Source organism: Natator depressus, chromosome 9, assembly GCF_965152275.1.
Source record: "Natator depressus isolate rNatDep1 chromosome 9, rNatDep2.hap1, whole genome shotgun sequence".
NCBI lineage: Eukaryota > Metazoa > Chordata > Testudines > Cheloniidae > Natator > Natator depressus.
In genome coordinates this window covers 60,860,860-60,879,013 of record NC_134242.1, presented here as the reverse complement: position 1 = coordinate 60,879,013, position 18,154 = coordinate 60,860,860, and the positions used below count along the sequence as shown (strand labels likewise).

The following is an 18,154-nucleotide window of genomic DNA, read 5'->3' as shown; positions in this document are numbered from 1 at the left end:
TAGCGCCAATGGATATTACAAATGAACACAGTGTTTCCCAAAACAGAGTGCAAAATCAGGCCAGAGGATAAAATACTGATAACAAATCAGTGTGTACTTCAGGAAGGGTGATGACAGAGTTCACCATCTACAATGCATCTTCTATACCAATTCACTGCACTGGGACTCTCCCATTGCTAAAGTGAAACACCTCAAATTCCCACACTGGGCTAAATCAAAAGTAACTTAAAAGTCTCAGATACATGCATCTCACTTTCTAGGTGAATGCTACAGACAAATAAGAACCCATTCTGCAATTGGCTCTGAATGGATGGACCCCTGCATGAAGCCCCTTTGAAGTCAATGGGTCTCTGCATGGGCACAGGGTCCACCAGCATGGATCTGATTGCAGGATCAGGGCCTAAGTATGTGCCAGGAACAGATTTTGATCTGGGTTTCTGGGATCAGTCTCTGGGATTGGCTCCTTCTTAAAAAGTACATTTTTAAAAATATTTCCTGTTATTCATGAAAGTCCGTTGCCCTGCCTTTTTGGACGCAATTAAAAGGGGAATGAAGTTATCACACTGGAACATGAAAACAATCAACAAACAAGTCAATATTTACCCTACACCCAGAATGCTACCTGAGATCATTTAAAAATTCTGCAATGGAATCAAACATTAGGATATAGACAGCTAAAAATCAGTAATTCAGTCCCACTGCAACCATGATTCTGAAAGATTCTGATGGTGATCCCCCATTTTTCACCCCAGGAGAATGAAGAGGGGCTGGAGAAAAAACAGGTGTACCTACCAACTGTATTTAAAAATTTGAGTAAAAAGAAAAGAGAAACTTCTAGCTACATGCTGTTCATCCTTATAATCCGCAGGAACTCCTGTTCATTCACTTCCCCATCTCCATCCACATCTGCTTCATCAATCATTTCCTGCAGAACAGTAAGGATTCAGAGACCAGATTAGGTGGGCTCAGAGAAGAAGGAATTCATCCCTTCACAGAGTTTCAGCACAAGGTCTATGCAACACACACTCAAAATAGGGCTTATATGGGACCTAAGCAGTGCATAGCTCTTGTGCTGGATCTCTACAAAGGGGCAAACTGCACCCAGAAGAAGTATATTAAAGCAGATTAGGGGAGAGGAATGGAAAGCAAACAGGGTTTTATTCAAGCAGCTTTCACATCCGAAGTATTCAAAGCACTTACCCTATTTCAAGCTATGCATTGGGTAATATAGTGCTAGGGAAGAAGTTCCTGAGGTATTGCAACAGTGTAAATCCAGAGCACTGCAACTCCACTAAGCCACTGGTGAGGACACAGTGAAGAGTCGGAGTTTAAAAGCTGTAAGAAGTGGCTGCAATAGCATATGGGCTACTGTGCTCGCCCAGAAAAGGGATGTAAATGTCAGACTAAGAAGGAAAAAAAAGATTGCCAGTGGGATTTTTCCTTATCCATTTTGTTATTAAGCACAGATTTCTTGTAATTGTTTTATCAACAAGACCCTCTATGGTCAGAAAATATGTTACTGGTTCTGCTACTGTCCAGGCATGTTGCTCTAAATTCCTGGAGTTTGATCAATTGTAAAATTCCAACTGCTCTGTCTTTACAATGCATTACTGACCTGTGATGATTTTTATATAAATATATACAGTTGAGAAGGACTATGACAGTCTAAGTGGTGCAAAAAAGGAGAATTGCAAAGCCAAATGAGAGTAGCCACATATCACAAATGAAACAACGCTCTCATCAGATGAGATGTAACCATGACTGGCCATGATAAATCATACATCACTTTGCACTGCCCATTCATTGCATAGGAACTAAAAAAAGTGAATGACCCTTTTAGGTATATGGAAATGGGAGAGTTCCAGGAAAGACTCCTAAAGCGAAGAGAAAGGTAAGAGAGGAATGTTCCAGTCTTGTTATCTATTAAGGGAATGATTATTGCTTATCTGCACTAAGTAACAAATAATTTGTCACAGCAGATCCTCTGTGTCAAATCCAATATCCTCCCTCCCTCTCTGGCTAATATTTGATGTTCAGATGAAGGCAGAAATCCCCTCTCATAATCCCCTCTCCCCACTTATAACCCACACACCTCCCAGGTGTGGTGTTCTGTCCCATTCTAGTGGCACTGAGACCACTTAGGCTTTGTCTACCCTAACAGCTTTTAGCAACATGGCTGTGTCGCCACAGCCGTTCCGCTAAAATGCGTGCAGTTTAGCCGCTGTTTGTCAGCTCTCCTGCCAACAAAAACCTTGCACCCAGAACGAGCAGTGTTTGCGTTGTCAGCAGAAGAGCGCTCCTGAAGACAATGCGCTGCTCACACTGGCACTTGTCGGGACAAAATTTTTTCGTTCAATTGCCAGTGTAGACATAGCCCGAGAGAGAGAGAGAGAGAGAGAGAGAGAGAGATTAATGCAGGGGTGGGCAAACTTTTTGGTCCGAGGGACACATCTGGGTATAGAAATTGTATGGCAGGCCATGAATGCTCACGAAATTGGGGTTGGGGAGCGGGCGGGGGTGAGGGCTCTGGCTGGGGGTGTGGGCTGCAGGGTGGGGCCAAAAATGAAGAGTTCAGGGTACAGGAAGGGGCTCTGGGCTGGGGTGGAGAGAAGGTACCGGGGGTGAGGTCTCCGGCTGTTGGTGCGGGGCTGAGGATGAGGGGTTTGGGGTGCAGGAGGTTGCGCCTGGCTGGGATCGAAGTGTTTGGAGGGCGAGAGGGGCTCAGGGGTGGGGCAGGGAGTTGGGACATGGGGGAGTGGCTCAGGGGTGCAGGCTCGGGGCAGCGCTTACCTCAAGCAGCTCCCTAAAGCAGCAGCATGACGCCACTCCGGCTCCTACACGGAAGCACAGCCAGGCGGTTCTGCTGCGCACTGCCCTGTCCGCAGGTGCTGCCCCTGCAGCTCCCATTGGCCACGGTTCCCAGTCAATGGGAGCTATGGGAGCGGCACTTGGGGCAGGGGACAGCATGCGGAGCCCCCTGGTTGCCCCTAGGAGCCGGAGAGGAGACATGCAGCTGCTTTTGGGAGCCGCACGGAGCGGCCCCCAACCCTGCTCCCCAGCTGGAGCGCTGGAGTGGGGCAAACCCCAGACCTCGCTCCCCAGCGGAAGCTTGAGGGCTGGATTAAAATGGCTGGTGGGCTGGATGCGAACCGCGGGCCATAGTTTGCCCACCCCTGGATTAATGAGTCTGCTCTAAATCCTTAGCTAATAGCCATATGGCTTTTAGCTCATGTGGTAGAGGCTCATCCAGTAAGCTCCAGAAGCTCCAGGTTCGATCCCGCCCACCGACGACAGGGGTCTATCAGTGTTACAAGGGGGGGCTCGTCCGGGATTTGAACTGGGAAGTCTCTGAAGCTCGGGACACATTTCCTCAACTAGGGGAAGTATGTAACCCACACACCTCCTGGATATGGTGTTCTGTCCCATCTAGTGGCACTGAGACCACTTAGAGCAGTGGTCACCAACCTGTCGATCCTAGGGACTCTCCCAGTTGATCGCGATCTCTGGCGGTGTAGCAAGGCTGCCGCTAAGGCAGGCTCCCTGACTGCCGCGACCCCATGCCACTCCCAGAAGCGGCCAGCATGCCCCCACAGCCCCGGGGAAGGGAGGGGTGACAGGGGTCTCTGTGCGCTGCTGTTCCTGCCTGCAAGCACCACCCCCACAGCTTCCATTGGCCGGGAATGCGGAACAGTGGCCAGTGGGAGCTTTGGGGGCGGTGCCTGCAGAGAGAGGCAGTGTGCAGAGCCACGTGCCCCCCGCTTCCCCTCCCAGGGGCCGCAGAGGCATGTTGGCCCCTTCCCGGAGCGGTGTGGGGCCAGAGCAGGCAGGAAGCCTGCCTTAGCCTCGCTGCGCCGCCGACAGGGAGCCGCCTGCGGTAAGTGCCACCCGGCAGGAGGCCGCACCCCAACCCCCAGCCCTGAGCCCCCTCCCAGAGCCAGCACCCCAAACCCCCTGCCCCAGCCCTGAACCTCCTCCCAGAGCCAGCACCCTGAACCCCCTCCCTAACCTCAACCCTCTGCCCCAGCCCGGTGAAAGTGAGTGAGGGTGGGGGACAGCAAGCGATGGAGAGAGGTGGGGATGGAGTGAGCAGGGCAGGGCTTTGGGGAAGGGGCGGGGCCTCGGGGAAGGGGCGGGATAGATCCTGGGTTGCCCTTAAATTCAAAAAGTGATCTTGGGCATAAAAAGGTTGGAGACCATTGACAGAGAGAGAGACTGATTAATGAGTCTGCTCTACAGCCTTAGCTAATAGCCATATAGCTTTTAGCTCATTCGGTAGAGGCTCATGCACTAAGCTCCAGAGGCCCCAGGTTTGATCCTGCCCGCCAATGACCGGGGTCTGTCGGTGTTACACACTCACAAACTAGAGTAGCAACGAGAAGATGCCACTAGGAAGGTAAGATGGATTCAGAACATTGCACAGTTTCCCTAATAGCTAAATTAATCTTCCATGAAACAAAGACTCATGTCAACATTGTGCGAAAGCAAAGAGATGTACATTACAAACCTGCAGCTCCTCATCTGTGAGGTTTTCCCCAATCTCACCAGCCACACGTTTGAGATTTTGGAAAGAGATTTTGCCAGTTCCATTGTCATCAAAGAGCTTGAAGGCTTTCAGAATGTCCTCTCTGGATTCTGGCTCAGACTTAACAAAGAAGCGCAGAACAATGATACGCAAATGTGAAGGGGAACCACCAGCATTCTAACATCCCTTCTCATGCATATTACTAAGAATCTAAGCTAAGAGGATATCTTGGATGGCACCTGGCCACTGCAGAGTTCATTTGTTGCCACAACAGGTAGGGCTGAAGTGTTTCAGTGGGTCTTGCATAAGGATTTCTCTATGGATATTAAATTGTTCTTGTTTGTTTGATTTATCGCTTGTTTGTTCATGATTGTCTTTAGCAGCCAACCTGGCTTCTCCCCCCGCCCCCTCTTTCTAATATTATTGAATTCTGGTTAGTATTGAATGGGAAATGCTGGACTCTCTTGGGTCTTAAGTTTTCTAAATTCCCATCAAAGCCCTTCATGTTAAGGATGCCCAGGACCTTTGTGGCTAACCCGATTTACATACCATTTTCTGAGTCATCGCATACAAAAAGGAATCAAAGTTGATCTTCCCTGACCCTTCCTTATCAACTTCTGATATAATTTTCTTCAACTCTTCTTTCTTGGGTTCATACCCAAGGGCCCTTATGGACACCTGCAAACATGGAAAATAGGCTGGCAATGCAAAAAGAAGCGAAGAGGGGGAGACAATTGAAACCACATCACACACTATGAAAAAAAATGGGGATGGAACCACAAGGTGCTACAGCAAGTCAAATAATAAATGCTAGCAAAGCAACGGACATGACAAAGAGCAGGTGTCGCAGATGGCCTGCACTGCATGTGAAGCAGTTATTCTGGACAAGACCCTGATGTCTTTGACCTTATAAATTTGCTTTTTGGCATTCAGAGTTAAAGCATCCAGTTTACAGCACCAATGAATGATACTATACTACACCAAGACCTGAGTCTCTCTACCAATTTTTGAAGTGTCACAATACTCCCCCCCCCCACACACACACACACACAGTTTAAAATGCTTTTCTCTCCTTTGCTTCTGTGTGACAGTCCCAAATACACACAGGGGAAACTGATTTACCAGAAAGAGGAAACAGTGAAACTGACTCTTCCCAAATTGTTGTCAGAAGCGCTGTGTAAACAAATGGAGGGGGGCAGGAATAGAAGAAAATGTTTTTCCTTCTCTAATCTATTCAATTAGGTCAGACAGAAATGTGACTTTTAAGTGGTTAGTGTCCTTTAAATAGTGTATGAGACAGAATTTAGTGTTGGTTAAACATGCCAGATCAACAGCCCTGAAGGCTGAATCTGTTTATCTGGAACATAGAAACAGATACAGAATGGACTGCAGCAGTGCAGACTTCCGTCACCCTGCCTTTCCAACGTGCCTCAAACTTTCCCTGGAGGGACTACCGCTAAGAGGTCTGAGCATGTTCAGTCTGCAAGGTCCATTCAAACTGGCACCTCTGCTGAGATGCCAACAAGATCAATGAATGCCACTTATGGTGTGGTTTTCTCCTGTGATTGGGATACCAGGACTGAGACTCTACAAAATTTATTACACTCTACAAAATTTATGCCATCAAATTTCAGTCACTATTGCCTTGGGTTGGATTTGACCCAGCAATCTGGAAGCGAAACGCACTACATCCCATTCCCAAGCCTTTGAAGCATCTAATCTCCTCAAACACCTACCAATTATAGATGATTAGGGAAATATTTATTGCACCAGTACGGGTTACATACATAGACGGAGATAAAGAACGTGTGTTTCATTTTTACTGCAGTATTACCCCTTAGTTGTAATGAATCACACAAAGTATATTATGCAGTAGTACCTGGTTTCTGGAAACCTCAGAATAAAGTTCCTACTATATAGACTATGTTATCTTAGTGCAGCAAATGTGAATGCAACAGAAAAGATCTTTACTTTGGATATGAAATAAAGTGGTTTGCATGTGGAAGATTTCTTAGACTCTTACCCACAACCACAAAACTGAGTCTCTGGATCCATGTCCCTGATTTGTCTGGTCAGCTATACCCCAAAGATTGATGTTGGAGAAGAAGGGGGCAGCTGGCAGGGGACCCAGCAGTCAGGTGAGAAGTATGGAGCTGGAGGAAACCCCCTCTTACCAAAACCCCTGAGTTTTCTTGAACACACAAGTTTTAGCATTGAAAGCTACAGCACTAGACCTGTTTTACTGTCTGCTGCTCTAGGCCTTTTTGCAACAAGCACACAGTGTATTTGTGATTTCTTGCTTGCCTTCAAGTCCTTCACGTCGACTGTACCAGTGCCATCGGTGTCAAGCAAATCAAAGGCCTCTCGCAACTGCTGTTTCTGTTCTTCAGTGAGTACCAGCTTGGGTGCCATCTTCTTCTTCTGGGTCGCTGCCCCTTCCATCACTTTCTTCGAGCTAGAGGCCTTGGAAACATTTGTACAACAAGTTTCAGAGTAGCAGCCGTGTTAGTCTGTATCCGCAAAAAGAAAAGGAGTACTTGTGGCACCTTAGAGGCTAACCAATTTATTTGAGCATAAGCTTTCGTGAAGCTGTAGCTCACGAAAGCTTATGCTCAAATAAATTGGTTAGTCTCTAAGGTGCCACTAGTACTCCTTTTCTATTTGTACAACAAGAGACCAGGTGGATGACTAGAATTAGGGACCCAGACTGCCTGCCCCATCCCATCTCACAAAGGGCACCTCCCAGGGTATGTCTACACTGCATTATAAAACCTGGGTCTGTGGGACCCAAGCCTGTGGACTCAGTGTTTCCAAGTCTACACTTGAGCGTCCACACTGAACTGTAAACTGGGCTTAGAATTGCTGGACCCTGGTCTCACAGCCATGCTAATGCATCCATATTGCACTACACAGACCAGCTGATTGGGATCTGTCTCTTGAGTTGCATCCACACTGTGAAATGGCAGGGCTTGTTCCCAAGTCTCAGGGAGACTTTGGCCGTGACCCACCCCCACTAGCAGGGCCTAGGACCCAGGTCTAGAGTGCGCTCTTCTTCTTAGCATATGTGCAACATACCTCAGGCATGTGGCCAGGATTCATCACCGAATTTGGTCCACTGGTTGGATCATTAGCTTCCCCCCAGCTTGGGCTGGGTACTGATGGGGAGCACGAGGTGAACGCTGATCCGTGCCCCCCAGAGCGCTCACTAACGACAGTGACCGTACGTCCTGTTTTGGCTGGGACTGTCCCCTTTTTAAGCCCTGGCCCGGACATCCTAATTTTTTTGGCAAAACTGGGCATTTGTCCCACTTGCTCTTGCCAAGTGATGATCAGTTGGAAAGGGCAAGCGGGACAAATGCCTATTTTTGCCAAAAACATGGGGAATGCCCCCATAATAAGGTGTGGAAGAACGTTCAGGGGGGAAGCGAGTGGCAACGTCAGCCCTACACGGTGGGGCTTGGGTGAGCAGTGATGCCAGGCATCTTGGGCCAGCCCCACACGGGGCCATGGGGACCCCCTAAGGCCAACCCCACGCAGGGGAGGGGAGACCTTCTAAACACCGCGTGGTGTCCTGATTTCTCTTTGGGAAATATGGTCACCCTCCTCCTATCACTGACCTGAGTCAGAACAATGTGTGTGTGGAGGGCTGGGGCTCCAACCCAAGTCAGAGGCAGGCTCAGTGACAGATTACCACATGGGCCATGGGGTCCCCTTGCCAATTTGGCGCACCCAGAAAAATCTCCTTCTACTAGGGTTGCGAACTTTCCAATGGCACAAAACCAAACACTGCTGCCCCACTCCCAGCCCTGCCTCTGCTCCGCCCCTTCCCCAAGACTCCACTCCTGCTCGCTCCATCCCCCTCCTTCCGTCGCTCACTCTGCCCCACCCTCATTCAATTTCACCAGGCTGGGGCAGGAGGTTGCGGTGCAGAAGGTATGGTCTCTGGGTTGGGGGTGTGGGCTCCAGGTGGGGCCAGAAATTAGGGGTTCAGGGTGCAGGAGAGGGCTCCAGGCTGGGGCAGGGTGTTGGGGTGCAGGAGGAGGTGAGGGCTCTGGCTGGGGATGTGGGATCTAGGCTGGGGCTGGGGATGAGGAGTTTGGGGGATAGGAGGGGGCTCTGGGCTGGGGCAGGGGGTTGGAGTATGGAAGGGAGTGCAAGCTCCGGCTGGGGTCTATGAGCTGGGACCGAGGATGGGGGGTTTGGGATGCAGGAGGGGACTCGGGGCTGGGGGTTGAGGTGTTGAGGGGGCGCAAGGTGCGGACTCTGGGAGGGAGTTTGGATGTGGGAGGGGACTCTGGGCTGGGGTAGGGGGGGTGACGAGGGCTCTGTCTGGGTGTAGGGCCAGGATGAGGAGTTTGGGGTGCAGGAGCGGGCTCCGGGCTGGGCCAGGGGGTTGGGGTGCAGGGTCCTGGTGGCACTTACCACAGCTCCCAGGAAAAGGGCACAAGGTCCCTGCAGCCCCTAGGCACATGGGTGGCCAGGGAGGCTCTGCGTGCTGCCCTTGTGCTTGCAGGCGCCATCCCCCCAGCTCCCATTGGTCATGGTTCCTAGCCAATGGGAGCTGTGGAGCCAGCACTAAGGGTGGGAGCAGCACACGGAGCCTTCCTCGCCACACATATGTCTAGGGGCTGCACGGACCTGGCAGCTGCTTCTGGGAGTCGCACAGAGCTAAAGCAGGCTCCCTTCCTGCCCTAGCGCCGGCCTCCCATTGTGCTGCCGACTGGACTTTTAACGGCCGGAGCTGCCAGGGTCCCTTTTCGACCAGGTGTTCCAGTCAAAAACTGAATGCCTGGCAACCCTACCTTCCGCTGTGGCCCCGGGCTGGAGGAGCTCTCGCTCTCCACCATGGCCCAGGGGCTGCGGCAGGGGTACAGAGCTTCTCGGGGCTACGGGCGGGTCGGTGGAAAGGAGCAAGTGGGGATGAGGCCACGGGGAAAGGGGCAGAATGGGGTGGGGCTGCTGGGGGAGGTGGCAGAACAGGGTGGGGCCGTGGGGGAAGGGGTGGAACAGGGTGGGGCTGGGGGTGGAACGGGGGCGGGGCCGCGGGGAAGGGGCAGAATGGGCTAGGGCTGCTGGGGGAAGTGGCAGAACAGGGTGGCGCTGTAGGGGAAGGGGCAGAATGGGGCGGGGCCGTGGGGGAAGGGGCGGGGCTATGGGTGGAATGGGGCGGGGCGGGGCCCTGGGCGAGGCAGCTGGTCTAACCGGCGGCAGGGGAGCGCGGGCCCAGGGTTCCCTTGCGGCGGCCCCCAGCAGCTCCGGCCCAGGGCCTCAGGCGACCTCTCTCCGCCTCTGGGCAGGCTCACCGAGCAGTGTGGACGCGCCCTAGGGACCCCGGGCAGGGTCCCGTATCTCCCCATCACTACTCACCATCCCGCCCGGGGCAACAGGCCGACAACAATCCCACCCCACCCCATTGGCTAATCTCGTCCCTGCCGGTACTATGGCAACGAAAGGCAGAGACCACTCTGCATGGCGATTGGCCGAGGTACGGAGTGGGCGGGGCGCCAGGAGCGGCGCTGACTGGCTGAAGCGGCGGTGACGCACGTTAGGGAAGCCCCTGGGGCTCGCGGGAGAGTCTCGCGGGCCGGGAGCTAGTGGTGTCGGGGCTGCGAGCCCCGGGAAGCGCCGATCGGCCTGGGCTGGGGGTCGGGCGAGGTGTCCCCTGTGCCTGCGCAGCTCGTTCTGGGAACAGCATCGCCGTGCTCTGGGGCCGTCTCCTTCCCCGCCCCCCATCCCCGGGGGCGGCGAGCGGGGCGCTCCGCGGGCAGCCCAGCCCGGGTCTCTCTGTGGGTTTCGCTGTTTCAGGGTTGCTTCCGTCAGGGCATGGAGAGAAACTCAGGTACAAGAAGGTGAATGAAATAAACGGAAGTCTGCTTCATTGCAGCAGAAATCCTACTGCTGCATTCTGTGGGCAGGGCATGCAGGCGGAAGGACAGCCACCCAGGGACGCTGCGCTCTCTCCCCTCCGCTGCCGTGCCAGCAGCGTCTTTCCTGCCTGTGACCCCCGCCACCACCCTTTTAACAGACGGATCGCCAGAGAGGCCAGGGGGACTCTTTCCAGAGAGGGGAGTACCCAAAGCAGTGTCTGATAGTGACCCTGCCTAGTGATTCCACAGAAGACAAGCTGAGGACTAATTAGAAGGATAAACCGTGCCTTTGTGATGGGCCTGCTCACAGCTTTGTGTGAGCGCTGGTTTCCCCTGCTATGTTTAAACTTGAATTTAAACCAGCTGTGTTTTGGTTGTTAGGATGTGCATGCATCTTGTGCTGTGTGAACACTATTGGTGTGAATAGGCAGCATAGCAAGATGTACTGGAATCATGCCATCTGTAAGCTTCAGAGATTGTGATACTTTTCTAACTGCAAAAACAACGAAGAGTCCTTGTGGCACCTTACCAAGTGGAGGGTCAGTGCTTGCCCTTGGTAAGGCAACTCCCATCTTTTCATGTGCTGTATATTTATTCCTACCTACTGTTTTTTTCACTCCATGCATTTGATGAAGTGTGTTATAGCCCACAAAAGCTTATGCCCAAATAAATTTGTTAATCTCTAAGGTGCCACAAGGACCCCTCATTGTTTTTGGTGATACAGACTAACACAGCTACCCGCCTGAAACCTTTTCTAACAGTGCAGCTGATGGAGAGAGTACAAGATGAACTTTTAGAAACTCAGCATGCTGCATTACTTGTATTGCAGAGGAGATGGAATTTCATAAGTGTTGCAGCCTTGTATAGGGGAATACAGGATGTATGGGGCAAATTCCGCACTGACTTACACCCTTTGCAAGAGTGGGCCTGGATGAAGTACATGCCTGGCCGCTGGTACCTGCTTCCTCTCGAGATCCATCTGTATGATCGTGCCATTTAATAATGGGATGAGGGCTTAAAAACTGAAGTCCTGCCTTTGCTGCATAGACATTTGAAATCCCATGGCACTTTCTGTAAGAGTAGATGCATTTCTGAACAAGAACAGGTTTCAGAGTAGCAGCCGTGTTAGTCTGTATCTGCAAAAAGAAAAGGAGGACTTGTGGCACCTTAGAGACTAACAAATTTATTTGAGCATAAACTTTTGTCAGCTACAGCTCACTTGATCAGATGCATGATGAAGTGAGCTATAGCTCATGAAAGTTTATGCTCAAATAAATTTGTTAGTCTCTAAGGTGCCACAAGTCCTCCTTTTCTTTTTTCTGAATAAGAGCGAGGGAAGGCTGAGGGAGAGGTCAGCAGTACAGATGGTGCATGCAGAAGCATTAAATACTGGGTGATCAAATCTTTTTCATGTGTAACTTATTTACATAAGTCTCCTTATGTAATTTATAAGTGCGTCTCACATTTAACTGAAAATGGGTTTACTTTTTAAGCACTCATGTAATTAGGCTCTTTTGCCACTTGAGAGCACCAGAATACGTTATTATGTTCCTCCTAATTCTGGCAACACACACACTGCTCCAGTCTCATACAGGCAGACAGGAAGATTTCTTTAAATTAAGGTTTTTAAATCAAATTAAACTTGAAAATGAACACAATAATTTCAGTATGCCTTGTATGATTCATTTTTATATTAACTTTATTTCCACACTGTCAACTCTTGGCAGGATGGAAGTTAACAGTTTAGCAGCTGCATAGGGAAAAGTTGATTATACACTACTGATTCCTGGGGAAGGTGTGGGGATAGGGTAGGCTTTGGGCAGTGAAGAAGCAGTTCACGCTTTTGGCAGGATGGGAATGAATCTCCCCCTTGTGGATGTGGTGGAGGCAACTTTATTTGGGGAGGAAGGGAGACTTGGGTTCCCATGCTAAGGCTAGGCCTGAGGCCCATTGGGTCGTAGAGTTGGTGTTGGCAGGCAGCTCCTGAGGTTGCTGGTGCAGTGGGACAATGTTACGGGGTTGGCAGGCTGCTGCTAATGTGACTTGCCCTAGGGGCCTCGGGCCACTAGGGATTCCTCGCCTAAAATTGGGGTTCTAAGGATAGGGATCCCCAGTCTAGAATTACACCTGTGGCAGCAGAGATCCTCAAGATAGGGTCAGGGTTACTAACGGTAGTCCTCTCTAGGCCAAGGTCATACCTGGCAACAATACAGCTCCCAGAGCTAGGGTTAGGGCTCCCTTGGCACAGGTTAGGGTTACCAAGGATAGGGGTCCCTAGGCTGTGGCAGTAGGGTTTGTGGTGCTATGGTTAGGTTTCTAAGGATAGGACACCTTGGATTAGGGTTAGAGTTACTTATCATAGGTCTCTAGGAGCTAGATTTAGGCCTCAAGCCAGTAGGGCTTCCCCGATTAGTATTACAGTTATTAAGGCTAGGGATCACCAGGCTAAGAGTAGGACTATAGCCAGTAGTGACACTCAAGCTAGGGTTAGGCTTACTAATGGTAGGCCTCTCTAGAGTAGGGTTACACCTGGGGTCTGTATAACTCTCCAGGCTAGAGATAGTCTTACCAAGGGTAATGGTCCCCTTCTTAGGGTTATGAAGGGTAGGGGTCCCTGGCCTATGGTTAGGTCTGGGCCCAGTAGGGCTTCTGGCACTAGAGTTAGGGTTACTAAGGGTAGGACCCCACCGGCCAGGATTAGGCCTGTGGCCAAGAGGGATCCTTAGGCTAAGGTTAGTGTTACTAAAGGCAGGCCTCTGTGGGTTAGGGCTATGCCTGAGGTCACTAAGCCTCCCCGGGCTAGGGTTAGCATCACCAAGGGTAAAGGTTCCCATCTTATGTTTAGGCCTTGAGCTTGAAGGGATCCCTGGACTAGAGTTAGGGTGACTAAGGGCAGGGTTCCCTGGGCCAAGGTTAGGGTGATAAAGGGTATGGGTCTCTGGGCTAGGATTAGGCCTCAGGTCAGTAGGGCTTCCCACCCTAGGGTTTGGGTAACTATGAGTAGGATTCTCCAGGCTAGGATTGGGTTTATTATGGATAGGGGTCCTTGTGCTAGAGTTAGGCCTGGAGCCAGCTGGGATCCCCAGGTTAGGATTACAATTACTTAGGGTAGAGGCCCTATGGTAGGGCTCCCTGGGCTAGGATTATGGTTACTAAGAATAGGCATTGGGTCAGTAGGGATTCCCAACCCAGGGTTAGGCTTACTAAGGATTGGGCTCTGCAGGCTGGGTTTAGATATGGGGCCAGTAGGACTTCCCAGGCTAGGGTTAGAGACCCAAGGGTAGGGATTCTTAGGCTGGGATTAGGCCTGTGGCCAGTAGAGTTTCCCAGGCTAGAATTAAGCTTGGAGCCAGTAGGGCTCTCAATATAGAGTGAGGGTTACTAGGAATACGTGTCTCTGGGCTAGGGCTATGCTTGGGGTCACTAGACCTTGCCGGGCTAGGGTTAGTATGACTAAAGTTAGAGATCCCTGGCCTAGGATGAGGCTTGTGGCCAGTATGGATCCTCAAGATAGGGATAGGGTTACTAATGGTAGGCCTCTCTAAGATAGGGTTACACCTGGGGTCAGTAGGGCTCCCCAACCTAGAGTTAGGGTTACTAAGGGTAGGCTTCTGTGGGCTAGGTTTAGGCCTGGGACTATAACAGCTTCCTGGGCTAGGTTTAAGATTCCTAATTGTAGCAATTCCCTAACAAAATGACAGACTTTATGTGAGCTTGTGCAGGAGAGGGTGTGGGTAGAACAAGATGCACATTTTGGGGAAAAGTCTGGGACAGGGCATGTGCAGGGGTCACCCTGTAGAATAATTCATGCAGGTGAAAACTAGAGTGTGACCGGCAGGTCGCAAGTGCACACAGACATAACTGGGAGTGCTAGGTACTGGAGGCTGCTTGTGAGCCATCCAGACTGGAGGCTACAGCAACAAAGCAATATAAAGGGCACCCCAAGTAAGAGGGCTGGGGTGACGCAGCTATTCACCAGTCTAGATTGTACCCCGGGTATGTCACAAGGGGTCCCTGGGGGCAGCAGAGGGTGCAGGATGGGGTGGCTATACTGTATTATGGACGGTATGAGGTGGCAGAAGATAAGGGATTGGGGACTGGGATGGGTGGGTTTTTTTGTTTGTTTGTTTTTTAAATATGGAGGAGGGATAGCTCAGTGGTTTGAGCATTGGCCTGCTAAACCCTAGGTTGTGAGTTCAGTCCTTGAGGGGGCCATTTAGGGATCAGGGCAAAAATTGGGGATTGGTCCTACTTTGAGCAGGGGGTTGGACTAGATGACCTCCTGACATTCCTTCCAACCCTGATATTCTATGGCTATACTATATAATGGGTGCTAGGAGCAGGAGACTGTTAGGATATGTATGGGTTAAGTAGAGACCTGGGAAACTGCTAATGTGCTGACATGGCCTTAGGGGACAGAGGCATAAGAAGGCTGTAGTTCTTTGTTTAATAAATAAGTTGCCATATTTTGCCCTTCCCTGTTGCTTGTAAGAATTGATAAGTGTTACAGCTGCATAAGGAATGTGAGGATCTAAAGGATACCTTTTGGGTAAAGCAGTGTTATCTCCTCCTCCCTTCCTTTCCCAGCTACATAAACAAGCCCTGGCTCATGGCCTCTTCCTCCCTCCCCTGAGAATTGCTGACCAGGGAGATGTGTGGCTACCAGTTGTTACAAAGAAATATATTTTCAAGGTAAAATGCCTGTGTAATATGTAGGGTGGGTTTACTACCAAAATGGGTGTTTTTATTACTTAATAAGGGTTTTTGGGGTGTTAGTATGTACATGCCTACATCCATTACAACAAACAAAAAGAATCTGTTGTAATCAGTTCAGTGCTTATTGAACAATTGGGTCCAGGGGAACAAGTATAACAATAAAGAAGCCCGTACTCATATCCGTCTCTGGGTCAACCTGCTCTTTCTTCCAACAGAGACGACAAGGGATGATGACCAGGCTGACTATATTGCATAATAGATGTTATGGGGCAGAGGAGGGGGAAGAAGACATGGACAAGGTGGCTATTCTGTATAATAGATGGGACAGCTATACTGTATAATGAGTCCTAGGGGGTGGTAGAGGGCAGGGGTTGCTATACTGTATAATGGACACTTGCGTGCTGCAGAGTGTGAGGGATGGCACAATTATACTGCACAGTGGACAGTAGGGAGCAGCAGAGGACAAGGGGCAGGGTAGCTATACTGTATTATGTGTGCTAGGGTGCAGCCAAGGGTGAAGGACAGATGCTGGGGCAGCTAAACTGTACGAGCACTAGAGGGCAGCAGAGGGCAAGAGACCAGAGGATGGAGCAGCTATGGGTGCTAGAGGATGGCAGAGGATGAGGGACCAGGATGGCTATCCTGCACAGTGGGTGCTAGGGAGCACCAGAGGGTGAGCGTAAAGGGGTTTACTCACCACAGGGGATGTCTCCTTGTGACTGGGTCTAAGAATCTAATGCCCCTTCCATCACTCACTTCCCCCGCTTGCTCTCCAGTATTCAGCTTGCTGTCTCTTTGTGACAAACTGCCTATAACCCATCTCAGGGAGTCTTCAGAGCAACTTCCACATCTGTACCACTTTCCCAGTGGCCAGTATTGGGACCTAGGCCTTCCCCCTACTCCAGGTTCCGGCCAAGGGACACTATGCAACTGTAGTCTGCTCAAGCTCTGACCCTGTTGCCGTTTCCCTCGGCTCTTTCATACCTCTCGTCTCAGAGTAGCTATGAGCCTCCATACTGCAGCCTCTTCTACTCGCATTTCCTGCTTTGATACAAGCCCCTGCTTACTCCTGCCCAGATGGGCTCCATCTTCAATTAGTCCTTGTCAGTCAAGCCTAAATCTTCCTCCAGGTGTAGCCTACCAGGTTAATTAGTCCCTGCTGAGTCACATTAACCCCTTCAGGGCTGATGTGTGGTGAACACCCCATCACTTGCTTTCCCCTCAAGACTGCAACCCTCAGGGGCACGGATGCCTCCTACCCTGCATTTGCCAGAGCTGCGCCTGCAGGTCATCTCACTCCTGCTCTAGTTCCCTCATCAAGAGCAATGCTTCTCTTCCATGGTGTTCCAGTACTTCTCCCAGCATGGTTGTGAGGCCTGGGTTCCCACTGCAGTGTGGATGCTCAAGCTTGGGCTTGGAACTATGAGTCCATTAGCTTGAGCCCCTCAGATCTGGGCTTAGTATCCAGGATAGACATATCCATAGAGGGCAACCCTGGTAATCCCCCGCCCCCAGGCACATTCCAGCTCCTTACACAACACAAATCCTTACACAACAACAGCTGCTCCACATAACCTGTGGTTCTGGTCCCATTGCCAACAAAAGAGCCAAGAGGCAAGGCCCTCTTGACTAGTGGCAGCCTGACTTTCATGACAAGCAGAGCTCTTAAGTGTACTACATTCCAGCTGAAGCGGGCTCCCACTTTAGAGGACAAGGAGACACCTTCATGGAAATGTCCTTTCTCTCAGGGGAAGGTTCACTGGGTCCACAGTCACAGCTCAACCACTCCACTTCCCAGAGCTTGTTACTCAGCAAAAACATCATACATCTCCCTTAGGTGGCAATCAAGTATTGGCCACCTCATTTTACAAATAAGATAACTGAGAAATTGAACAAGTTCATTTCTAGCAGAGCTAAGAATAAAGCTGAGCCAGTTTGCGTCCATCCTGCCCCTTACACAGAATCTGAATATGCTGCCTGTAACTGTTGCTCTTACTACTACATCACACTCCTCTCCCTCCCAGAGCTGGGAATACAGGCCAGAATGTCTGACTCCTATTCCTGCTTGAACCACAAGACCACAGCCGTCTCAGACAGCTAAGAATTAAACAGAGTCCTTAGTTCAAGGAGTCTACAGAGGTGTGTGTGTGTGTGTGTGTGACTTCCCCGTCCAGTGGCGTGTGTGTGAGAGAGAGAGAGAGAGAGAGAGAGGTCTCAGAGAGTGTGTGTGTGTCTCTCTCTCTCTTTCTCCTCTAGTGGCTGCTCAAAGAAGGGTACTGTAGCTGAAGTAGTAACACTCTTGCTGAGAATATAGAAGTGCAGTGTTCAAATGGTGCTGAGGAGCTGGGGTGGTGCCTGGTGGTGACACATGGTAAAACTCCTGTTTTAAAAAGGAGTTTGTATGAATTAAACAGAGAGAATGTCCTTAAACATTTTACAGTAGCAAACCATCATAATCTGCAAATTATGCCACAGTGAACAAACACAAGTGTTCCCAATTTCAGACATTTTTCATATGTTCTGTCACACGTTGGCAATTCTGAAGATTGAGAAGTATGATAGCAAAGTCTTTAATAAAATGATGGCCACGTTTCTTGAGCACAGTTCCAGTCAGCTTCAGTTCCATTGTTAAAAATAAGAATGGTGGCCATCTTTATTAGGGGCACCGTCCTTCCCCCCCCCCCCCCGAAGTAGTAAGCACCCTTACTGAGGGCATGTGCAATTTTAATGCTTCAGTCCCACGGTAACTTATGGCAAATGGCACCTAGTCTGAGTAAAGGAAAATGTGACTATAAGGAAAATAGAACAAAAATGTTACCTTTTATTCCAGCCTAATTACTATAAATATACATTTGAGGATAACTGGCAATGAGTTTTAATTAGATGGAAATTGTGAATGACACAAACCAGCCATTTGTTAGCAAAAGGGTTATGAAAAAAGAGCAGAGTCTGAAAAACATCTCAAAGTTTCAATTTTAATTATTATTAATTCATAATGAACGCATAAACAGATATAGTTGAAAATGCTCAGAAAATTCAATCTTTACCC

The 18,154-nt window shown here is 50.1% G+C and overlaps 1 protein-coding gene across 4 annotated transcripts; it reads right to left on the bottom strand.

The window, feature by feature from the left end:
* Positions 1-9,922, bottom strand: LOC141994187 (centrin-2-like). 4 transcript variants are annotated; one of them, XM_074964358.1, is made up of 5 exons: positions 9,826-9,902; positions 6,827-6,985; positions 5,072-5,200; positions 4,505-4,642; positions 1-925 (listed from the first exon to the last, which is right to left on the bottom strand). In XM_074964358.1, the coding sequence occupies exons 1-5, from the start codon at positions 9,877-9,879 to the stop codon at positions 839-841; spliced, it is 567 nt and encodes a 188-aa protein (XP_074820459.1). In that variant the 5' UTR covers positions 9,880-9,902; the 3' UTR covers positions 1-838. The 4 variants fall into 4 exon arrangements, with proteins under 4 accessions (XP_074820459.1, XP_074820461.1, XP_074820458.1 ...); XM_074964360.1 differs by lacking the exon at positions 9,826-9,902 and adding an exon at positions 9,725-9,819 and having other exon boundaries at positions 2-925; XM_074964357.1 differs by lacking the exon at positions 9,826-9,902 and adding an exon at positions 7,598-8,206 and having other exon boundaries at positions 2-925.
* Between the last annotated feature and the right edge of the window lie 8,232 nt (positions 9,923-18,154).

Coding starts and splice junctions, on each gene's coding strand:
- LOC141994187 (XM_074964357.1), bottom strand. CDS start 7,915: ATGGGGGCATTCCCCATGTTTTTGGCAAAAATAGGCATTTGTCCCGCT. Junction 5,201..6,826: donor TCGACGTGAAGGACTTGAAG/GCAAGCAAGAAA, acceptor CCATGTTTGCAG/GTGTCCATAAGGGCCCTTGG. Junction 926..4,504: donor TCACAGATGAGGAGCTGCAG/GTTTGTAATGTA, acceptor ACTGTTCTGCAG/GAAATGATTGATGAAGCAGA.